At 37.5% G+C, this 24,363-nt stretch overlaps 1 protein-coding gene across 2 annotated transcripts in view; it reads right to left on the reverse strand.

Annotated features, from left to right (window-relative positions):
* Positions 1 to 9,275, reverse strand: part of ube2g2 (ubiquitin-conjugating enzyme E2G 2 (UBC7 homolog, yeast)) — a 14,404-nt gene extending 5,129 nt beyond the window's left edge. For both annotated transcript variants that reach the window (XM_062431887.1, XM_062431886.1), the window contains exons 1-3: positions 9,070 to 9,275; positions 7,690 to 7,725; positions 7,107 to 7,152 (exon numbers count right to left, since the gene is read on the reverse strand). In XM_062431887.1, coding sequence (XP_062287871.1) covers positions 7,107 to 7,152; positions 7,690 to 7,725; positions 9,070 to 9,112 — 125 coding nt within the window. In that variant the 5' untranslated portion in view covers positions 9,113 to 9,275. The remainder of the gene's footprint in view (positions 1 to 7,106; positions 7,153 to 7,689; positions 7,726 to 9,069) is intronic.
* Positions 9,276 to 24,363: the final 15,088 nt, after the last annotated feature.

Genomic DNA, 24,363 nt, shown 5'->3' on the forward strand with positions numbered 1-24,363 from the left:
GTTAGGATGTTCTACTGGTCAGTTAGGATGTTCTACGGGTCAGTTAGGATGTTCTACTGGTCAGTTAGGATGTTCTACGGGTCAGTTAGGATGTTCTACGGGTCAGTTAGGATGTTCTACGGGTCAGTAAGGATGTTCCACTGGTCAGTTAGGATGTTCTAGGGGTCAGTAAGGATGTTCTACGGGTCAGTTAGGATGTTCTACTGGTCAGTTAGGATGTTCCACTTGTGAGTTAGGATGTTCTACGGGTCAGTTAGGATGTTCTACTGGTCAGTTAGGATGTCCTACTGGTCAGTTAGGATGTTCTACGGGTCAGTTAGGATGTTCTACAGGTCAGTTAGGATGTTCCACTGGTCAGTGAGGATGTTCTACTGGTCAGTGAGGATGTCCTACTGGTCAGTAAGGATGTTCTACTGGTCAGTGAGGATGTTCTACAGGTCAGTAAGGATGTTCTACAGTTAGGATGTTCTATGGGTCAGTTAGGATGTTCTACGGGTCAGTAAGGATGTTCTACGGGTCAGTTAGGATGTTCTACGGGTCAGTTAGGATGTTCCACTGGTCAGTTAGGATGTTCTACTGGTCAGTAAGGATGTTCTACTGGTCAGTTAGGATGTTCTACAGGTCAGTTAGGATGTTCTACAGGTCAGTTAGGATGTTCTACTGGTCAGTGAGGATGTCCTACTGGTCAGTTAGGATGTTCTACAGGTCAGTAAGGATGTTCTACAGGTCAGTAAGGATGTTCTACTGGTGAGTTAGGATGTTCTACTGGTCAGTGAGGATGTCCTACTGGTCAGTTAGGATGTTCTACGGGTCAGTTAGGATGTTCTACAGGTCAGTAAGGATGTTCTACTGGTCAGTTAGGATGTTCCACTGGTCAGTTAGGATGTTCTACTGGTCAGTAAGGATGTTCTACGGGTCAGTTAGGATGTTCTACTGGTCAGTAAGGATGTTCTACTGGTCAGTAAGGATGTTCTACTGGTTATTCAGAAGGTACATATGATCACTCCAGGGGTTATATAGGTGGACATTCTAGTTGTCATTGGGGAAGTTCCAAGGATCCTTCATGAGGTTCTAGTGATCACAGATAAGGTTCTTTAGGTCACAGATCAGGTTCTCTAGTGGTGTCTTGGGTAGTTGTAATGGTCCTTTAGGTGTTTATAACGGGGACTGCAATGCTCTTTAAGTGGTTCTTTCAGACGTTCTAGTGGTAACCAAGGGGGTTGTTCTCAGGGTTCTCTAAAAGGCTCTGATGGGCTTTATGGGAGAAAACTAAACTTCCCTTTATTGAAACTGGTTCAAACAAAACTCTCAATGAGCAACGTTGTGTTTTGGGATCAACGAGAGAACCGGTTTAAGTAAAGAATCACATTTAAAAAAGTAGAAAACAAACATTACTGCATCGTGAGCTCTGATCAGAGCTGCAGGAATCAAAGCGTTTGAAGCATCATTAAAGCGTCAGTGTTTTATCATCGAGTGTCACGCAGCCGTCTGGTGATTGATTATCAGTGTTCAGCTGGATGTTTGAATATCTGAAACTATCAGTTATCTGGACTCACACAGTCTGTCTTCCTTCCTGTTGAAGCTCATCTGATCTGATCATCTGTGCTCTGCTTCACACTGACCGCTGAATGAAATAACCAAACACAGTCTGTGATTGGTTATCTGCCCTGCCAATCAGAGAAGGGTCTACGCACTTCTGAGGCAGGTGAGGCGGGTGTTTTATCAGTCAGGAAAACAACAAACTGCTGACATCAAAACCAGAATGCACAGTTCACTGAGAGTCTGAGACCATGGTCTGATAAAGTCTGTGGCGTTCACCTCATCACTGATACAGTTCAGGTTGTCAGGAGGTTATTTTGCTAAAAGAGGAGGTTCTAGTGGTTCCTTTAGATGGTTGCAGTACTCCTTTAAATGGTTCTTGTGGTCAAAAAGGGTGTTTTAGTGCGTTATAGTGTCCCTTTACATGCATAAAGGGGTATTTAAGGTGGTTCTAATGGTCACTGAAGAGTGTATTCTCCCTATATCCCTAGAACCACCCCAATGACCACTGGCACCTCTGTAAAATAACACAGGAACCACGTACAGGTTTACCTCCTTAGTTGTACCTGCAAGTGGTTCCTGTGGTACTTTACAGAGGTGCCAGTGGTCATTGGGGTGGTTCTAGGGATTTGGGGAGACTTTAGAATTCCTTTAGATGGTTCTAGTGATCATCTTAAATCATCTTTAAAAAAACAAACAAACACTGGTTTCAGATTTGATGAAAGAAAAATATCAAATCTTCATATTTGAGATGATTAAATGTTTTCATTGGTTTCCAACAAAAATGCCTAAACCGATCGCCTCGATCATGTTAATAGTTGATAATTGATTTGTTTTGATCAACTCAGCGACTACCAAACCGTTGTAACTGAATATCCCTGAGCTTTGGACTGTTGCTGGGACAGAACAGCAAAGCCCTGCAGCGGGGGAGCGAGTGTTTGGGAGCAGTTGCACCTGAGGAGTATCCCAGGTAATGATGGGATGCGGTGACAGTGATGTCATCGGGCAGCGGCAGCAGGAATGTGGACCGTTTGACTCTGAATGAGCTGCAAGTTAAATTGAAGGGCAGACTAAAGCTGCTGGCACGCTAAGAACAACAAAAACAACAACAACAGGAGGCTCCATTACAACTAATGACGAGGACGCTCGGCTGCAGACAGACAGACTCTTCAAAGCCAGTTAAGACGTACCAAACATGTACGAGAAACTGGAAATCAGATAAATACAGTTAACCGATCAGTTCATGAGAATATTAACGGATATTTTGATAATCCAATAATCATTTCACTTCAAACCAGAGGATTTTATCTAGCTGTTATTGGAGATATACGAGCATCAGCTGATAAAGGAGAAGACAAGTCAGTACAGAAATGGAAAACTAGGTTTAATCTCATTTAAAAACAGAGTCTCAGTAACAGTTTGTCCACCAGAGAGCACAGAGGGGTTCCTGCTCTTCTGTTGTATATCCGTCTGTAAGGCTCAAGTTAAAAGGAATTTCAAATTACCCGCAATCTGTTCGGATGATTGAGAAGGTGAGCCAGCTGCCTTTTACAAAGTCTTCTCGGTCCACAGCGTAAAACCCAAAATACTTCCACACACTGTTTTGGTGTATTGATTGTCCGCTCACTACTGTCCTCCAGTATAATACAACATCACATTGACATTAAGTCAGGTTGTGTCAGAAGTCTGTAGAGCTGAGTATCAGTGACTGTAATAAATCAATACCAAGTAGTATGGAAACATCTCCCATCAAACTATTCCTGCAATCGATCCTTTTTGTACCCAAAGCTAGAAAATATGACTGTTTGTTTGGACTCCCTCTCAGCCAATCAACACATATGTTCTTCTATTTAATGTGACATGTAATTGGTCCACTGCCACAGCAGCTACGACCCGTCTGTGGTGGTGAATTTGTACATTTTATGCAATTTAACGCTTCTATTCACATGATGGGTATTGAATGAAGTACTCAGCTGGTGTCAGTATCACTTTAAAGGGTATTTAAATCGGTATCATCACTTTTAAATGATACCCAGCCCCAATAATAAACACTAAAAGGTTCCGTAAGAAGCAAATCAAGATTTCAGACACTAACTAATTATCATTTTGTGTTGTCACCATCAGCTGGAGAGTCAAGTGAATAGGCCTGGGTATCGGTACTCAATACCTTTAAAGGTATCGACTGAAATAAATCATTACCAAGTTGTAAGGAAACATCGCTCGTCAAACGATCCTTTTCGCACCCAAAGCTAGAAAATATGACTTATGTCTCCTAAGCAGTAAGCAAGCACACATTAATTACACTTCCAGAGTATAAATCTATGCACATTCATGGATTTATACGTTTGTGTGACGTGTGCTGTAACCCACATGCTGATTTCGAGCATTTTGTATTTAATAAATATTAATAATTTGAAGACTTTCAAAATGAACTTGAGTAATAATCAAATCATTAAGATGTGGAAGGTTACGGTTATTTTATGCTTCTACTCAGGTGATCGGTATTGAATGAAGTTTGTATCAGCGTCACTTTAAGGGGACTTGAACTGGAACTGGTATCATCATTTATTAAACGATACTCAGCCCTAATCATAAACACCAAATAGTTCCCTAAGCAGCAAATCAAGATTTCAGACAGATACTCAGCCCTACATATGACGTAGTTTTCACATCTTTAAAAGTAGTGAACATGAACTTTACTGTTTGCTCCATGGTGGCACATTTGATGCTCTAATGTTATATAGTGGAGATATTTACTCAGCATTTAGACACTCAGATAAAATGTTGGAGGGTAAATGCAGAGCTGTGTAGTAAATAGTGATTTCAGTCACAGCATCGGTTTACTGACGGGTCGATAAGCCGAGCAACAAGTGAAGCTAGTGAAGTTTTAGAGCGCCCTCTGCTGGATCACAAGGAAACTACTTCAGACGGTCCGATACATCACAAACAGCTCATTACAGCTCCAACATGAAGCTTTCAGCCCACGTTTCAACCAATTTGGATTTGGTTGTTTGGTTAGATTCACTCATTCATTTACTAGTCTGTATTTTATTTCAACAAAGTTATTGAATGTCTGTTTGTGTTTAACATTTCATTTTAGAGAATCTGCTGCAGAAACTGAACTGGGTGTTTTTTCTGGTTTTCTGTGGCTGACTTTCATACACGTTTCCTCTTTTTGATTAATCAAGAAAAGAATCAAAAATCTTGTTATTTTCAGATTTTAATATTTCGTTTTCTCTGATTAACCGTCCAAAACTCAAAAGGTGTTAAATTCATCATCATGTATGACACAGAAACCAAAAGCTTTGACTTCTTTTGTGTAATTAAAATGTAGAAAATGTTCATTTATATTTGTTAAAGTTGTGTTAGGACTCCGGACTGAATCAGTGGAGGTTAAATCATCCGTTCTCCTGCTGAGTCACCAGTTAGCTTGGCAGCAGTGACACCTGCTGGTCAGCAGCTGGAAACACAACAAACACTAATATGTGGAAACGCAGTCAGTGTGAAGCTCATTATGTACATGAAGCTAAAGCTGGAGAGCTGTGAAACCTGCCAGAACTAACATCCATTATTATTATTATTGTTACTCATTATAAACACGGAGACTAGAACCGATCCGACCGTCAGCAAATATTTGTTCTGTTTGTTTTACGGTTGTGTGGATTGTTTATTGTTTTTGATGTTTTTTTGGCTGCAGACTTCAACACACGTGTTCAAGCAAAAAAGTTCTTTACTGACTATATTCTTTGTGCTTGTTGTAAGTCTGTGTGGTCGTCTTGTGTTGCATGTGAAGCCTCCACTTGAAAAATTAAATAAAAAAATTGGTCACAAAGAAAAGAAGCTGATATTTATATCAGTATCGGCCAACATGTTGTCCAATATGCACCAATATTCTAAGTTACACAGGCAGCATTTTATATATATATATATATATATATATGAACCTTTTCAAGTTATTAATTCAGGTTTAATATATACATATATATGTTTGTGTTTATTATGTATTTATTTTTTACCTCCATTACATATCTTTGACTAGGCGTGTCACGATTCTCCAAATCCTCATTAGATTTTAAGGTTAGGGTTATTCTCAATCTCTTTTTTTGGGTCCTTTTAGCACAGATGCCATTTTTAGACTAATCATGAGTGATGTAATCTCCATCAGTTGTTTGCAATGTACCACACTAAGGCCCTACTGTCAAAATTAAATAATTTATTAGTAATATAATGTAACAATAACTTGTTTCAGCAGTCAACTGGAAACTTACTGTAAACAAAGGAATCATCTAGTGACCCTTTAGTAACTGCAGTGTGCACTCTTCATATAAGATGATATTCAAGTTCACAAAAAAACAAAAACTATATTAAAACAGCCTGATGTCCATAAACATGCCTGAACTATTAAGTGTCCTGACAGTAGCATCTCTGGTGCTACTAATACTCCTCCAGCGCTAGTTATAGTTATAGTTATTGCTTTAGTACACAAACCCCACTCTACTGCATATTGATAGCGGCTCCCTGACGCCCGCAAATTATAAATTATAAACAATCTCCCAGAATCTGCAGCGAGCAAGCAAGAAAGTGTCTGCGTGTGTGTGCGTGTGTGTGTGTGTGTGTGTGTGTGTGTGTGTGTGTGTGTGTGAGAGAGCAAAGCGTCCTGACAGCTCTGAGTTGCTGCTTAGATCGTTTTTGATAACCACTCTGCAAAAAATGGCTTTTTATGTACATTTTCTATCGATAGATCTTTTTTACTCCCCAACAGAAAACACACCGAAAAACGGCAAAAAAGTGGCCTATTTCATCCCGTGTGTGTGCGCTGGGTTTGACCGTGAAGCAGAAAGACTGGCTAGTGCATGAAAACGATCCAAACACTGATCCACATCAGCAGCTTTAACGTCTCCGCTCAAACTCATCAGTCACACAAGCAGACTGGAGATCTGTCCTCACTGCTGCTTCACTTTCTAATCTCATACAACTTGCTGTCGTACAGAATGAGACGTGCAGCAACAGCCACAATAAGTTCATCTTTAGTTATTTTATGTGTTTCGAGCGAGATGAAACATCTGTCGACACATCAGCTGACTCACTGCGGCGCACCGATTGGCTGCAGGTTTTCTCATCAACAGGTTAAAGTATTATGATACCATCAGCTGAATCTGCTTCAGCACCAAACATCCGGTTTGGGTCGAGCCCTGACGGAGACGACCGCCAGCTCAATGTTTTTAATATTTATAATGACAACTTGTCTTCTTCTAGAGCTCGTTAATATATCGATGTTATAATGATATCGTCTTAGATTTAGGATTATCATGATGTGTTCTTATTTACCTTTTACTAACATTATCATTATATTTACATTACTGATGATTATTTATCAGAAATCTCAGAGATATATCACCCAGCTCTACTTCTTTACTAAACAAAAGACAAAGACTTTTTTATCTTAAAGTGATTCATGTTTGCACTACAGCAGGTTTAGGTTTACGGACCTGTTGCTATGACAACAGCTTCAAAACTCCAGATTCATGTAAAGTGTCAGTAATAATAATAATAAGTGGTGTACTCACATGATGAGAGCCTCCCATTCAAAGAAGTTCTCCTCATTGGCCGGACCTGCAGACACAGTTTGTTATTTTCTAACACAAAACTAAATAATCCAATGAAGTGAGACAAAGATACTCAATATACGTTAAGAATTAAATAAGAAGAAACATAAAACGTATTTTAAATAAGAAAAGACATTTGACCTCAGAGAGTTTCAGCAAATATATATTATTTAACCTAATAATGTCTGTTTAGAGATTTTTACTCATATCGTCATGGCAACAAATTGTATGTTTGAGATTAAAACAGAGAGAAACATCTGAATTAGTTTCACACTGACAGGATGAATATTTACATGTTTCATCCACAAATCAGAAGATTTAAGACATTTTTGGACAAATTGATTGTAACATTTTTTGAATTGACTATTTTAACTTTATTAGGAAAAACAGATCAAACCGATGAAAACATCCTCTAACAGAGAAGGTACTGAAGCATTATGAGTTAAAATATTAGTTATAAATAAAAACATTGCAGCAAATAAAGAACAAATACTTAAAAAAACTGAACCTGAACGCACCACAAAACTTTACAGCAAAAACTCACCTGCAACAATTCCCTCAGGTGGGTTCAGAGTCAGCTCTGTAACACACACACACACACACACACACACACACACACACACACACACACACACACACACACACACACACACATCAACATATACACAAACACACACACACACACAGACATCAACATATATATATACACACACACACACACACACACACACACACACACACACACTCAGGTTAGATGTTAATAAACTAATACATATTTCAGTTTCTCTTTAAACATCAGAGTTTAAACTGTTAAAACTAATTTTCAGATTAATTAAACTTTTATTATTTAACTTATAAACAGAATCAGATAAACATGCTTCACCTGTTCAGCTTTAACAACAACAACTGTTAGTGTGTTTGGTTTAATCTGAATAAAAACAGTTAGTTAATGTTTACTGAGTTTAATAAACATCTGTATTTATTTAAGAAGCTAACATGTTGACTCGCAGACTTTATAAAATGTTCTGTTTCATCACAGCAGACTGTAATAAAACTCTGAGACGCTTCTACGAGTCTGAACAGATAAAATATTACACATTAAATAAGGTTATTTAAGTAAAGTTTGGTGTTAAAGACTCTTAAAAGGACTGTTAGCTGTTAGCCTAGCTGCTAACGCTAAAGCCACCGGTGTTGCAGATGATCTGGTGTCCGTGTTATCTGGTGACTTCCGCCCCATCGTCTGAACACAACTAAACTAACATAAATGCTGAGTATACCTTAGATATTAACCCTTAAAACAGGCAGAAGTGGAGAATGAGATGTTACCAGTTATCTCATTTACACATATAAAGTAAAACATTTACACAAATACTATATTTAGTATTTTATGAGTTGTATCTCCATCTATTACGGTATAAAAATGGTCATAATAGTAAAAAACTAAATGCGTTATTCAGTAAAGAGAAGTGCTCATTAATATCACACATACTTGGCTCTAATTTTTTATCATTTCTATTAAAGTATAAACATTACACAGGCTTTATTACACCTATCCAGTTCTACTAAATCAGTTTTAACCACTTTAACTCTCCTAACAGGGTTTTAAAGAGTCTGTTTCTGCTTCAAACACAGATGAGTATGTTTTTATAAAGTCACCAGTTTAACTGTAACACCTCAGTCTGAGCTCAGATGTTCTTTGCAGCTGCAGGTGTTGCCGTTTATCTGGTGACCGTGTTATCTGGTGACTTCCGCCAATCGTCTGAACACAGTTTAACTAACATTAACGCTGAGTATAACTTAGATATTAGACACAGAGTAGTATTTATAGAGGATTAAACTACAGTTAAGAGAAGATTTGCGTTAAAATCACCAGATAACACGGTCACCAGTTTCACCGTAACACCGGCGATGTTACGACACTCACGTTTATACTCCGCCATGAGTCTCTTCAGCGCGGTGCCGGCCATCGTGAGCCAACCGGAGGAGCACCGGAGGATCACCGGAGGAGCAGCACCGGAGAAGTACCGGAGGAGCAGAAGGAGCTCTGAGTTTGTACTCGTTAACTGTGCTGGCCCGGTTCATCCAGCTCAGACTGCCGTTTTCTGTCAGTGTGTGATTGGTCACAGCGCCTCCTGCTGGCGGTCTGAGCGACACTGCAGCTGCTGCTTCCTTGTTGTTTAATGGCAGCTTGCAGCTTCCTGCATGTTGCACTACCGCTATCTAGTGGAAATAAATTACTCTTACATGTTTCACTACCACCATCTAGTGGAGTTAAATGAATCCTACATGTTGCACTACCGCCATCTAGTGGAATTAAATTACTCCTACATGTTGCACTACTGCCATCTAGTGGAATTAAATTACTCCTACATGTTGCACTACCGCCATCTACTGGAGTTAACCCATAAGAACCTGGACCCATTTTTCCTTCAAGGAAAATTATGGGGGACATAACACAGACTAAATGGACCACAAAGAACACAAATCTGACATTTTTTTCAAAAAATGTTTTTGTAGTGTCAGAGATCTGAAAAGTTACATATATGTCACATTGGGCGTTAATGGTAAATGTATTCCTCATTTATTCATAAATCAGCCTGTCAATCTTTTTCTGTGTGGTAACAAAGATTTGTCTTTTTATTTGAATTTCTGCTACATTATAACTTGACTGACTACACTTGACTTATAACAAAGGTTTAAGAACTTTTTTCGTTTTTCAGATTTGTTTTACAACACAAATGTTTGCAAGAAAATATTATGATTATCAGCTCAGTTAATTTGGCTAATTTGATGATTAATACTTAATATATTTTATATTATTAAATTCAAAACATTCAAATCTTTTTTATCTTTTTATTTTATTTATTGATAGGCAAAAATGGTTTCCTTATACATTATATTAAAAATGTAATTAATATAACATGATTTTTTGTTTATATTTGTTTTAATATGTTTTAATTTGAACAATATAAAATATGTTAACTAAATATCATTGAATCAGCTAAATTAACTGAGCAGATCATCATTATTTTTTCTTATTTTTTCATATATGTCACACTAGGTTTTTCATGACAATTTTCAGTCTAAAGACCCGATGTGACATATATGTCACCACAATGTTTATCTGATTTTTTTAATATCAATTCGTTCAAGAAATGTGTTTACAACAGGTTATATGTCATCAAGGACATGTTATGTAAGCATTACAATTATTAAATGGCTTGAATCTTACCTTTAGTAGGAAAAAAAAAAGCTATTTAAATGTAGCTAGATCTGTCAAATGTGTCAGCCTGGCACACAGCCATCTTGGAAATGTTGTTATGGGAACACAAAATCACATGACCTGTCACATGACCCATCAGCATGTTCATTAAGTGTCACTTAGCGACTTCATGAGTTAAAGTCAAGGATCAAGCTGTATAAGGAACTTTGTAGAACATAAGGTGATGTGACACCTGTGTCACGGTGGGTCCTTATGGGTTAAATTACTCCTACATGTCCCACCACTTTCCAAAATCCCGTTTGTGTCCCCTCCACTTTCAAATTAGTTTATTTTTTTATTTTTTATTTAACTTCATGGCCTCATCTCAACAGATGATCACTTTCTTTTCATCTATTCCTGCTGCATGGTCTAAAGTTTCTACACATGAAGAAAACTGTGAAAACTGCCTTTATTGCATTTCAGAAATAGAATAAAACTTTCACTATTCTGAAACTGTGTTTTAAAGCAGATTTGGCCTTTCTGAGATAATCCAGTCCAGTCTATGTAGGTGCTACTATACTTTCATTATGACCAACTTCATTATTTCCTGGATTTTGTATCACCATAGTCCCTAAACTCTGCTGCAGATTCCTCACTCAAACCCATTCTCACTCATTTTTAAGAAACATGAGAAGAAAAAGAAAAAAGAAAAGAAAAGATGAGTCACACTCTGAAATACAACCTAGTGAATTTATATTAGTAACTCATTCACAATAGAATAGAACAGAATGTTTATTGTCATTGAACAGCAACTGTGCAATGAAATTTCTCCTTTTAGTGACATCTAAAAGAACAAATAAATACCAGTAAAAGGGGGGGTTAAAAAAGATAAAAGAACACAATCAACCTTGACTCGAATGTAGATTACATGAATAAATAAATAAACAAATGAATAATAATAATAATTATGTCGCACTTCTCCTGAAATACAACCTTGAGTCCCTTTACAAACAAAGCCTCAACATTTTAGATAAGAAAACACAACAATATCACCACGGTCACATACTCTCTACACACAATATGCTACATTTTTAAATATTTCATCATATGGTTTGGTTTTCAACATTGTCAACAAAACTGCACCTCGACCCCTTAAGAGCTTAGTACAAGACGCTCCCTGGTGGTCGAGTGGTTAAAGCACATGCCACATAATTGCAGCTTCCCTAGTTGGAATCTGGCCAGGGATAAAGGATAAAGGAAAAAAAAAAACAAAATAAATCTTTAAAAAGAACTTTGTACAACTGAATTCGGAGCAGATGAGCAGAACTACAAGATCGACCTCAGTGTGGCAGTGTAGTGTTCCCATACGAAGAACTGCTCAATCAGCTTTCTCATACAAAGCTATTAAAGAGTGGAACAAGCTCCCCACAGATTTGAAAACCTGCACAGATTTCACAATCTTCTCTAGAGAAGCAAAAAAATTCATTCCAAGTAACCAAACGTGCCAGCATTTTATTTTTTCATGATTTCTTGTGCTGTCTGAATTGTTGTTGTTGCTGTTTTGTGTCTACTAATCTATGTTTTACATCCCTTACTGATGTGTACTGTATATAATGTCAACCTCAACACACACAAAATAATGTATCTGTAATTTAATTACTAAAATCACTGGATCATTAGTCTCAGTTTTATTTGGGAAACAAACACACCACATAATCCAAATTATTTTAAATCTATCTTTATTTGTCTTGTATAAGCACCAGACCAGTCCTGGAAGAAATATTCAGATCCTTTACTGCAGTAAAAGTACCAATATGATAATGTACAAATACTCCATTACAAGTAAAAGTACTGCTAATAATAACATCAACATTATAACAGTGTATAGTATTTTAAGCTGGTTATGAATGGAAGCACACTACATTAACTGAATTATCTCATAATAATGACTTACTAATTTTTATTGTACACAACTCAGTAATAATCACAATAATAGTTTAATGTTTTGTATTAAGTTTAATTTTGTCTTCACTTCACTTGGAAACATGTTTCTTTGGTCACTTTTTTCTTTGTTTTCTGCAGTTATATTTATCCAATCATTCACAAAACTACTGCAAAGAATTTTAACTTTTTAGTTTATACAAATTTTAAAAATCCAAAATGTTCTTGTGTGTTTGTGCACTTAAACCTGCTGGAGATTAATGGGCCTTAATGTACTTTCCATTTGTTTCATTATTAGTATATTAATACTATAATACTAATACTATACATTAAAAACAAGTCAGACATTTTGACTCCTGAGAACTTAGAGAATCATTTAAGGTGATCAGGATGACTTCAGGTGTTAGAAGATGTTTCAATAACAATAATAACAATAATAATAATAATGATAACAATAATAATGATGAATATATTATAAGTATATTTCACTTGTCAACAGGATATGAGTGTAGAACAGAAACAGAAAAAGTTCATTCATGAAAATATAAGGAATCATTTTAAAGTCTCACTGTGAAACTTTCTGTATCATCTCAAACTGAAGGAAGAAAACTGATGAAATGGATCAAAGGTTAACTGCGTGTCTGACAGCGCAGCAGCTTCTTTGCCTGTATGAAGATCTCCTTCACCTTCAGTCCGTAAACCACCGGGTTCAACACGGTCGGGACCACGATCATCAGCACGGAGGTGAGGAGAGAGGCGCACCACCTACCAGACAGGCGGGAAGCAGCCAGCAGAGCAGCAGCAGCGCAGCCACTGCGGACGGAGACACCAGCGCTGCATAGCGCAGCGGGCAGCAGATGGACACGTAGCGGTCAAAGGCCATAGCGGCCAGCAGCATGAAGCTGGAGCCACCTAAAGAATACACCACAAAGGCCTGACACACACACGCAGTGTGCGATATCTGCACGGCACCACCACCGCTCAGGTCACTCAACAGTTTGGGGTAAACAGTCACGCTTGCAGTAAGAGAGTTCAGCAGCACCGCCGCCACGAACACGTACATGGGCCTATGGAGGCTCCGCCGAGACACCACCAGGTACACAACCAGAGAGTCACTGAACAACACGAACACAAAGGCCACCAGACACACGAAGAAGAAGAAGAACCTGTGATCAGACAGCTGCAGGAAACCAGCCAGGACCACAGAGGTCACGTTCAACCCTGCTGACGTCATGACGACAGAAAACACCTGAGTTTACCTGCTGAGGTCTAACACATCATACAGGAGCATTCAATGTAAACATGGTTACAGTTCAACTCTTCATAGGTTCACATAAACATCATAAAAATCAAACATCATAAAAATCAAACATCATAAAAATCAAACATCATAAAAATCAAACATAAACCTCAAACACCATAAACATTAAAAAAAATCAAACATCACAAACATGACACTCAGCTCATTATGAGAGCGAACAGGTGAGCAGCTGTCAGGTGACACAGCAGCTCCGTCATCCTTCAACATGAAACATGTCTACTGCTTTTATCAGACCTGCTTCATCCTCTGTGGAGCTCATTAAACAGCAGCAGGACACACCTGCAGTCCAGCTTTGGATTTGAAAAACATAAATATTTTTCTGGTTTCAGGTTTATTTTTAAATGTCACCAAACAACGTGAAAAACATCTCAAATATTATATACATTAGTAGGATTTCAGGTGCAGACTAAAGAAATTCAAAGATATTTAGGCTGCAGGTCAATGAATGGACAGAAATACATTTAGAGGTATTAACAGTTGGTTTTAAATTAAAGTATTTAAAAGACTTCTCCTTAACTGACCAAAATAGATAATATATAGCTTTATAAACTAAAAGGCCATTAAAGGCCATTTCGGAATTATATAATTTGTTATTATCCAATTCAGCTGAGAACTCTGATTACAAAAGAAATGCATGGAGGGAAGACCTAGAATTGGATATTTCACTAAAAGATTGGGAATCAATCTGTAGTAAGGCCCACACCCAAACAATTAACTCCAGATTAAGATTGCTACAATACAAATGGTTAATGAGGACATATATTATGCCAGTTAACTTAAATAAATATGATAGTAAGATTCCAGATTTAGGTGTAAAATGTTCTGAAATAAAAGGTCCGTTTTTTCATTGTGATGCCGTAAAGTGAATGCTTTATGGAGGGAGGTTAAAAGGGTAATACAGAAGATTACATCAAAGGATATTCATATGGACCCTGGTTTCTTTATTTTAGGACTAAATCCAAAAGATCACAAGTTCCTTAAGAGTTAACAAACACTGATAAATATTTTGCAATGTTTTGGAAAAAAACTTGTAGTCCAAGTATGAGTTTTTGGGCCAAGCAAATGCTCTTCACCTCGCCTCTTGAAAAAATAACATACATACAAAGAGGGAAGCACGGTTTGGGGATCTTTTAGTGTATTCATAAAAAAGTTTAGATCTAACAGAGGATGTAGAGAGTGATTAAAACTGATGTACGTGAAGCTAAATTTGTGCTCAAATTGAGAAAAACAACCCTTATTGCCCTTCATATCTATAATTGTACTTGTCTGAGAAGATGTTCTTTGTAATGTTGGTTCAGTTTGTATATGTTGATATGATGGGTATGTATGTGATGTAAGCTAAATTATGTTGGTTAAATATAATGTTGGAAGGAAAAACCATATTTGGTTGAAGTTGAAAAGTTTTTAATTGTTTAAAAACAGCAGAAAAAACATGAAAGCATTTTGGTTATTACATAAATTAACATACGTATTCATTGACTCTAAATTTGAAGTAACCTCCTTAAATTTGCACCATAACTGACCTCAGAGGCCTTTTAAGGTTGACATTTCCAGTGACATCATCTCATCATCAAACATACAAATGAATGTGTCTGTAAGATTAATTAAAAGTAAGAAGAGTCCATTGAATGTTCAGAGTAATACCAGGCGTACACACAAGAAAGAAAGTGTCTGTATTTTACTACATTTGACTGTTCCAGGGTTTCCATGTTGACTTTGGGTTTAAACCAGAGCTTCTAACAACTGAAGGGATAATTAATGACACTAAACACAATGATGAGTGAAGCTAAATTTGAATTATATAAAGGTTTCTTTATTTTTCCAAAGAGACAGATGACAATTTCTATGATTTATACTCTGATTCCATCACTGCAGCTCAGAATAACATGAGGATAACTGGAAATAAAAAGTTTAGTTTTCATTTCCAGTTATCATCATCACTGTCTGGTTGTCTGTTATTGGAACAATAATCCACACACAGTTTGCATCATTATACAGTAAATACAACATATGGGTCACATACTGATGTTAAACACATTATCTAATGATAGAACTACTCCTGGCCTCCAGCACCACTTTAAGGAACCTAGGAGTTGTATTTGATCAGGATTTGTCCTTTAACTCTCACATATTCACATTTCAAGGACTACCTTTTTCTCATCTCTCTCAAAATGATGCAGAAAATCTCGTCCACATCAGGCTGCCCTAACAAGTCTCTAAAGACTCTGCAACTGGTCCAGAATGCAGCTGCACGCGTTCTGACAAAAACTAGAAATTGACATCATATTACTCAATTTTATCTCCCAGATTGGGTCCGGGGGGCAGACACCCTCTCTGCGTTTAAGAATAGGTTTCAAACTTTCCTTTTTGATAAAGCTTGAAGTTAGGGCTCCAGCTCCTAGTTTATGCTGCTATAGGCTTAGACTGCTAGAGATGATGCAATGAGCTCCTCTCTCCTTCCTGTCCTGCCTAGAGATAAAGTTTTGTTCTGATTTGTTGCTATAAACATAAAATTGAATAGAATTGAATATTATTATTGCTGAAAAACTGTGTTCTTTCAGATTAGTAGTACTGAAGCCAAAGAGGGAGCCAGGCCAGAGACACCAAAATTATAATTTATTCAGTCCAATACAGTGATCAATGGTGTTAAAGGTCCAGTTACTGGCCCTGAAGAGATTCATACAGATCATTTTCATATACATGTAGATCAAGTTGTTGATCTCTCTAGACTGGTCGATAGTTATTAAGGGACCCTGGATTGAGCCATTTTAAAGCGTATGGGGACAGTGCCAATTTTAAGTGATACATTTACAATGCCTGGCATCCACAAGGACAGAGGTCTTCAGGAAGTTCAGCTGGTAAAGAGTCAAGTAGACTTGTAGCTAGTTTAGAGTGTGACCGAAGATTAGTGAAAGCTTCAAGAAATAGTCTCAAAGTCTGTAAGAACAGGGATCGTCTGAGACTCTTTGTATAAATGTGAATTTGGATCTGCAGGAGTAGCTGAAGTTAAAGAACTAGTTTTGTTTCTAATCTCATCAACCTTATTGCAGAAGAAGTGATGAGCCGTGACATATGAGCAGATAATAGATGGCTGCTTTTTAGTACGTTTAGTTACAGTATTGAAGAGATTATATTTATTAATATTGATTAAGTGAGATAAATATGATGCTTTCACTGCAGGCTCGCTTTAGAGCACTTGTCTCTTCATTAAACCAGGTAGACCTTCTGTAGAGCTCTTTAGTTGTCTATTAACTGAATCAAAGACATTAGAGCCAAGACTTCAGGCAACTGCAGACCGAATGCATTAACAAGACAGACCAATGATGCTTTGAGTTTAATGAGAAAATGATCTGATACAGCTAATAAAATAACACAACAGTTAAAGACAAAATAATAGACAGACATAATACATACAATTAACATAAACTTAGTAACAGGTAGAATAATTAAGCAAAAGCCAAATGGTAGAAGTACGTTTTGAGACAAGATTTAAAGTTCCTCAGGTAAACTGATAAGGGACCACGCTCAGGAATTTCAACAGTTCAGCCAAAGGTGGGAATTTGAACACAGAACATCCTCACCTGGACACAGCCAGAGCAATGGGAAAGCTGAATCAGCAGGAAATCAGCAAATCAGCAAACCACCAAACGTCTCACGATGAAAGCTCAGCCTGCAGGACAATATCCATACGTCTCTATACTGGACCATCGCCACACACCGATGAGCCATTGTGCTAACACAAGCCCAGCACAGAGACTGCTGAGTAGGAGGATGCGTCTTCCCACCACAGACATGCTGTTGGGGCCAGAGGTAACACACAACACAAGGATTAATGCACACAGTCAGAGACAGGAAACATACTACAACCACACAGCAAAGGACATGGACTCTTTTAAAGAAGGTGACAGTGTTCTTTGAACCACAGAAGGTCTGCAGAACAGTACGGGTGAATAAACCTGTAAGCCACAGATCTAGATCAGATCAGATGAATTATGGGTGAAGTGATGAGTTATGTTGAGGGTCAGAGGTCACAGAGAGTCTGATAAACTGTGGATGATGTAATGACGTCCATGTTGTGTGTAATGAGCTGTGTGTCCTGAGAGGACTAACGACTACCTAACACTGCTGTTAATGAGAGCTGATTTACGAGCTGCTCTCAGGTGACCTCATTAACTCTGCTGCTACACTGACCAGCTACTGTCCGTCACTAACAGATAAACAAACTGTCTAACTGCATCTTTACTTTGTTTAAGGTTCATCTTCTGTCAAATATTAAACTGATATTTTAGTTCAGTATCTATAAAATCAGTTTGTACAACTGTCTGTTATTAAGCTGTGACAAACTCAGATGTTAGTTAGTTAGTAGCTAGTTACCTTACCTAGTGAGACCAATGGTACAGCGTCCTGGGCAAACTACTGCGCCCCCATATATCTATATATATCTATATATATCTATCTATCTATCTATATATATATATATATATATATATAGATATCTATCTATCTATCTTCTTTTTTATCTTCTTCTCTTGCGTGGTCTAATCTTTACTGCTCACACTGACAGACAGCTTCACTGTTTCATCTTTAACTGAAGAGTCACCACAGATCACAACAAAATACATTTAAATTTACAAGAAAATTATTCTGTTCTCTTTTTTATTGAGTCAACATGAAATCACTTTAAAGTCACATAGTGAAAGTTCACATCTGCTCACTTCTGACTTGTCAAATCTAATAAAACAATTTGACTAGGGCTGTCAAAGTTAACGTGAATTCATTTTAACAGCGTTAATTTTTTTAATAGACTGTGTATTTTGTTCTTATTACATTCCTCTGTGTGTGAGCAGGTGAGCGAATGTAACTAGTTCCTAACTGGTATCATAACTATTTAATAATAAACATACATTTTCAGACAGCAATCCCATGTTAATAGGAGAATTAAAAACTTTTAATTATTCGTGAGTTAAAGCGATGGTTCGGCATAATTTTGACCTAGCGTCATATGCACCATTACGTCTATATAATCACAGCCTCAGCCCTTTTTTTTCATTTTGTCGCAAATTAGTGGAGTTAGAGCCATCAGCCGAATGGCTTAGTACAGGCGCTAACGGACACACCAGAGTATCTCGTAAAGTACTCCACAAATAATGCCTGGGTTGTTATCAAACTTCTACAGTAGTACAAATAGGGTCTTTACTCATAAATCGATGCATTGGAAAGTTTGTAAGTACACCAGGAGTTTATTAAAATAAACACTTACCTGATGGCTTTTACTCTGCTGCTAAAGCTGTAAACATCGTCGAAATCTCGCGCGACCACAGAAATACAGTGTGGTCGCGCAAGATCCCACACAGAGCACATCGAATGTGAAGATGAGCGGCTCAATTTCAAAGGTTCCGTTAGCGCCTATACTAAGCCATTCGGCTGATGGCTCTAACTCCACTAATTTGCGACCAAATGAAAACAAAAGGCTGAGGCGGTGGTTAGATAGACGTCATGGTGCATATGACGCTGGGTCGAAATAATGCCGAACCATCGCTTAAACTCATGATAATCATGCGATTAACCACGATTCAATATTTTAGTAGAGTGACAGCCCTAAAATGAACAAAATATTTTTTTCCTTGTAATCTGTAAATTCATGTTAGTTATTTATGCTTTAAAGATATTGGATGATTAGTTATGAGGATCATTATGTTTGTAGTATTTTTGTATATTTACAGACAGAATCATCTGCAGGCTGAAAATAAAATGAATCACAATAATAAACTTTACTCACAACAAAACTCAAACATTTGTTAATGTTGCTGCTTAGCAACTTTATTAAATTACACTTTGACCATATTGGAAGAGGTTAAATAAATGTGTATTTATCTGCTTCTACAATTACCGACTGTTGCAATGCTGCTGTTTCCTTATTTATTTTTGCTTGTTTACCTTGAAAAAGGCCAAGACCAGGATCCACTGCCTTTCTGAACCTCCTTGTGTTTCTTTAACTCTTTCAGTATTTGATCGGCTGCCTCATCATTCTTTGGACACAACAGTAATCCATTCTTCGTCTCGTGGAAAAGGACATGAACGTCCAACACAACGTTGTCATACACGTCAGACCATCTTCTTCCAGCAGTTGAATATTCGACATCTCGGTCGTGATGCATAACCACCATGATCACAGGTTTCTGACCACAGGAGGCTGAAACACCAGAGAAGAACATGAGACTTCCTGTACAGAGGAACCTGCAGGAGAACGTTTAAATAAAACCAGGACAGGACTGTATGTTAGTGATTCTGACTCATTCATGACTTCATTCACTTACTCTTTCCTCAGTTTATTACTTTACATGCATTTCATTTAGGAGGCGTCACAGACCTGCCTCTACATATATCAAACTGTTCTGTGCTCCATTGTATCTTCAGCAGTAACTGAAGGATCTTTACTAGGGTTAAGTACCAAGATCGTTACTTTTAATGGTATTGACTGAACTATGTCGGTACTACTGTGTATTGATTCTCGTCAAATTAAACTGTGCCACATTTTGGTACGTTAGGGCTCATCATCCTTCTACATTCAACTTCAATGATACTTCAAGCATTACAGATTTACCTGATGGACCAATATGAAGACAGAAACAAATAAAAGCATCAGGAGAGCAAGACTCCATAAAGCTGATCTGAGGTCTGTACTGCGAAGCTGGATTTTCTCTTATTGAGGTAACTTCAGGGTTAACCCTGGGTTTTCTGTTCTACAACGCTGGTTTACTTCTTACCAGGGTAAATCACCATGGTAACTTATGCTAAACGGCTAACCTGCTACGGAGCAGGTTAAGTTCTAGAGTAAGGTCCAAACCTGTCAAAACCTTGTCCTCTGACCAATCACATCACAGAAAAAAAGTCATCATTCCTACAGGATCCCGACATGGATAAAAGTCCTGAGTTTACAATAAAGCAACAAGTTTAAAAAAAAAAGGTTATCCTTTTTTTAAAAACTTTGCTTTATTTAAAATTTTAAATAATATGACCTGAAAGTACAAATGCACATCAACAACAATAAGAGAATCAGCATTTAGACTCCTTAAAAATAACTGTGTGTCACATGACCCGCAGCTTTAAGGTTTTAAGACTACATTTTTATAGGTCATTAGAAACATTGAGGCTTTTTATTTCCACTCCGGGTTTAAAGCAGAGCTTCTAACAAACAGAGATCATTATTACTGTAGCTACACTAAACACATAATGATGATTTTAGCTGCATTTTAATTGTGCAAAGTGTAGTTTATCTTTAGTGAAGCTGATTATGGATGAGTATAGACTTTATTACTGTAGCTCAGAATAACATGAACAAAACTGTGTGACGATCACTGGAAATAATGAAAGATCCTCTTTTATAAAAACGCTCACGGTTCCTTGTGCCCTAAACTACTTTTAATATTTGGAAATCATTTCTAGTGTTTTCTTTTAAATTAGAAAAGATGATGTGTGTAAAATGCACAATTATATGGGAACTATAAACCTATATTCAGGCATTAAAGAACTTAGGTAAAGTACATGAAAGAATACATTTGCTTTACAGTATCTTGTTCTGTTGTATGGTTAGATGGTTACTCTCGTTTATGTTTCGCCTCATTGCATATGACTTTTTTGCGGTGTGTACAGCATACTTGTGTCCACGCGTGCGCCTCACCTTTTCCTCTCATATCATAGGCTACAGCTGTGTACAGTCACGGTGCTGATTTCTGTTGCTCGTAATTAACAACTCTGCCCCTTTCACGTGAACGCGCTTGTAGCTGGATAGGAAAACCCAGGGTTGACTGAGAGAGTTGATAACTCGCTTCGTAGTACGGATAATCCAGATGTCAAATGTTTGGTTTAGTGAAGCCGGGTAACTGAAAAATACCCTGGGTATTTTGAACTTGCTTTGTAGTACAGGCCTCTGATGTGCTGCTGTAATGTCAGCTACAGGTTGGTGCTGCTGTGTACTGCTGAATGTCCATCTCTATTACAGACCAGATCCATGGTTCACTCATTTCATTCCCCAGCTCCCCCTGTGATGTTCATCCTGACTGAAAGAAGCTTCAGACTCAACATGAACTCTGGTTCTGAGTGTTGATCTACAGAATCTGATCTGAACATGATGTCTGAGCTGCACAGATTTCAGTCAGAACAAGTTACAAACAACAAGTCTTTCCTTCACCTGTAATGTCTGTCATGGCTGCCTCCACATCGGCTCCAGCACGAGACGTGATCGGACAGAAGGCGATAACGACGTGGCTTTCATGCAGGTCTCTGGTGATTTCCACGGTAACTGGCCCACTCATACTCTTCACTTTCTTCAGCAGGGCTTCATGGGCTTTAAAGGTTTCACCAGTAACCTTCGAGTACACCTTCACCTTTGCTGAAAGATGAAGACACGGTCAACTTTTAGACCTTTATAAAATGAATGAGTCCAGTAAAAACACTCACCTGTCTGTCTGGTGTGACTCTGCTGCTGCCAGGTCTGTTTGTTTCCTGAAGAGAAAACAAAGTAGAAACAAAGTCTGCAGTAACCACTGAGTACATTTAACCTGGAAACTTAGAGCACATACCTTGTCCCTTCATTTGCGTCTTTGTTTTCATCAGTTCCATCCTTTCCACTTGGGGAGAGAGAAAATATTATTCTGATTATTTAATAATCCAGAATATGATCGAGGTGTCTTTATAACACTGGAAATTGTTTATTGGTTTATTGTTTCAGTAAAATAGAAATCATGTAACTCATATCAAACCTGACGCTCAGGAAGCCTCACATGGAAATGACGACAAAAGTTGTCAAATATAAACCAAGGTGCTCCAAGATTAACACAATTTCAGTATTTATACATTAATACATTTTGTTTGTTCATCTGAAACTGCATCTGCTCCTAAACAATAAATAAATATAGTGATGTTATATTGATCCCGTATATTTTTCTTTCTGTGCTGTAACATTCAGTGTGTATATAACATTATATTCAGAAGAGTCATGTGACTGTTTCTTCAGTGTTGAAATATAAAGAAGTTCTTAAAAACATGATTACCTTTTTCAGATAAGAGTTCCCTCAAAACAATAAATACATCTTCTTTCAGCTGGAGGTCTGTTGGGTTCTTGTTGATTCTGTCAATCAAACGTTCAGCAGCTACAAAATAAACTGCTTTTACTTCATATTTTATTTGAATATTAAATATCATACTATAAGTATTTTAAAACTATAAGTATGATTATACAGCACTATCGGTAAAAATGAAATAGAATAACAACAATAATTTTAAATATTTGAACATACACTGATAACATTCATCTGATACCAAACCCTCCAGTTTCTGTTGATCCATCTTCTGAAACAGTGAAAACATGAATGTAAACTCAGAGACAACAGCAGACACACAAAACTATAGCATATTGACCACTAGGCTTTAATATGTTGAGCACATGCTCATTAAAACCTGTTTACCAAGTTTCATTTCATCATCAGGTTATAATGCTACTGCAGCGCCCTCTGTGGCTGGAATTATATCACATGTTACTCACTGAGTAATGCAGCTCTGTTTACAACATTCACACATTTGGTTTTGATCAAATTCTAAATTAAAAAGTTTTGTCCTGTAAAATGCATCAGGTCAGTTTTAGACAAACAGTGAGTGATATCCAGGAATGAATGCATAGCTTTTGTTTGAGGTCATCTAAATTTGGTAAAGATGGATGAAATTTGCACATCTATGATTTTTGAACTAAAATGACGTGAATGAAATTACATTAACACAAAATGTTATTGTCAATTGCACACATTACTGTTTACACTATGAACACATTCCTGATCATTTTTTAGTACATTAAATTCAAAATTTAAACCTGTCACAGCTCATTGGGGCACCGATTGTAAAACTCTGCTTACTGTTTGAGAAATATAATGACACCAGATATTCAAGAGGCTTTTCTTGTTGATAAAATCACTAAGTGGCAGCGGAGCGACTTTACTCCAGAAGAAGACATGATTGTGAGATCCATTTTCCACAAAAACACAAACAACTCATTCTATAAACTCTCACTATAAACTGTGCCGCATATTTTCAAGTTAGATTCTCAATTACTAGTCAGCCTGTATTGTTGTTGCTTTACAGAACCACACAAATAGATAAACAGTCACACTCTATACCTGGACTCTGTATCTTCTGTTTCCACTCTCACCTGAATATTTAAACAGTGTCCTGACTCGACACCCTGAATTGATAGCTGCCCCGTTCTATCACACATCCTGCACTGATCACATTATATGCATCACTAAATATTATGAGTTAAAGACATTTAAACATAAACATTACATCATGTTTACTGACCTGTGAGGCTGAATTTCCCTCAGAGACAGATGATGACGCCATGTTACCATCAGAGGACTGTTGGCCATCAGAACTATCTCCTCCTGTGGTAACAGGTGTGGTGAGTTATTGATTTTGTCATGGCAGACTCAACCCTAGTCTTCAGGCTGTTACCGATAGGAAGGTCTTTAATCATAAAAAGCAGTGGTAATGGAAAGCACCTGCTATGCAGCCACCACCAGCACCCCACAGACATGATCCTGAGCATATAGCCCTACTCAAAACCACACAAATTACCCCAAGTTCTATAAATAGTACCTGATTAATCTACCAGGGGGAAAGAGACTCCTAACATGGGCTACACCAAAAGTTACCCCTTGAAATGACTTACCAAAACTGAACACTATAAACAAAAGGCTCTCTGC

This window comes from Scomber scombrus, chromosome 13 (genome assembly GCF_963691925.1).
Source record: "Scomber scombrus chromosome 13, fScoSco1.1, whole genome shotgun sequence".
Taxonomy (NCBI): Eukaryota; Metazoa; Chordata; class Actinopteri; order Scombriformes; family Scombridae; genus Scomber; species Scomber scombrus.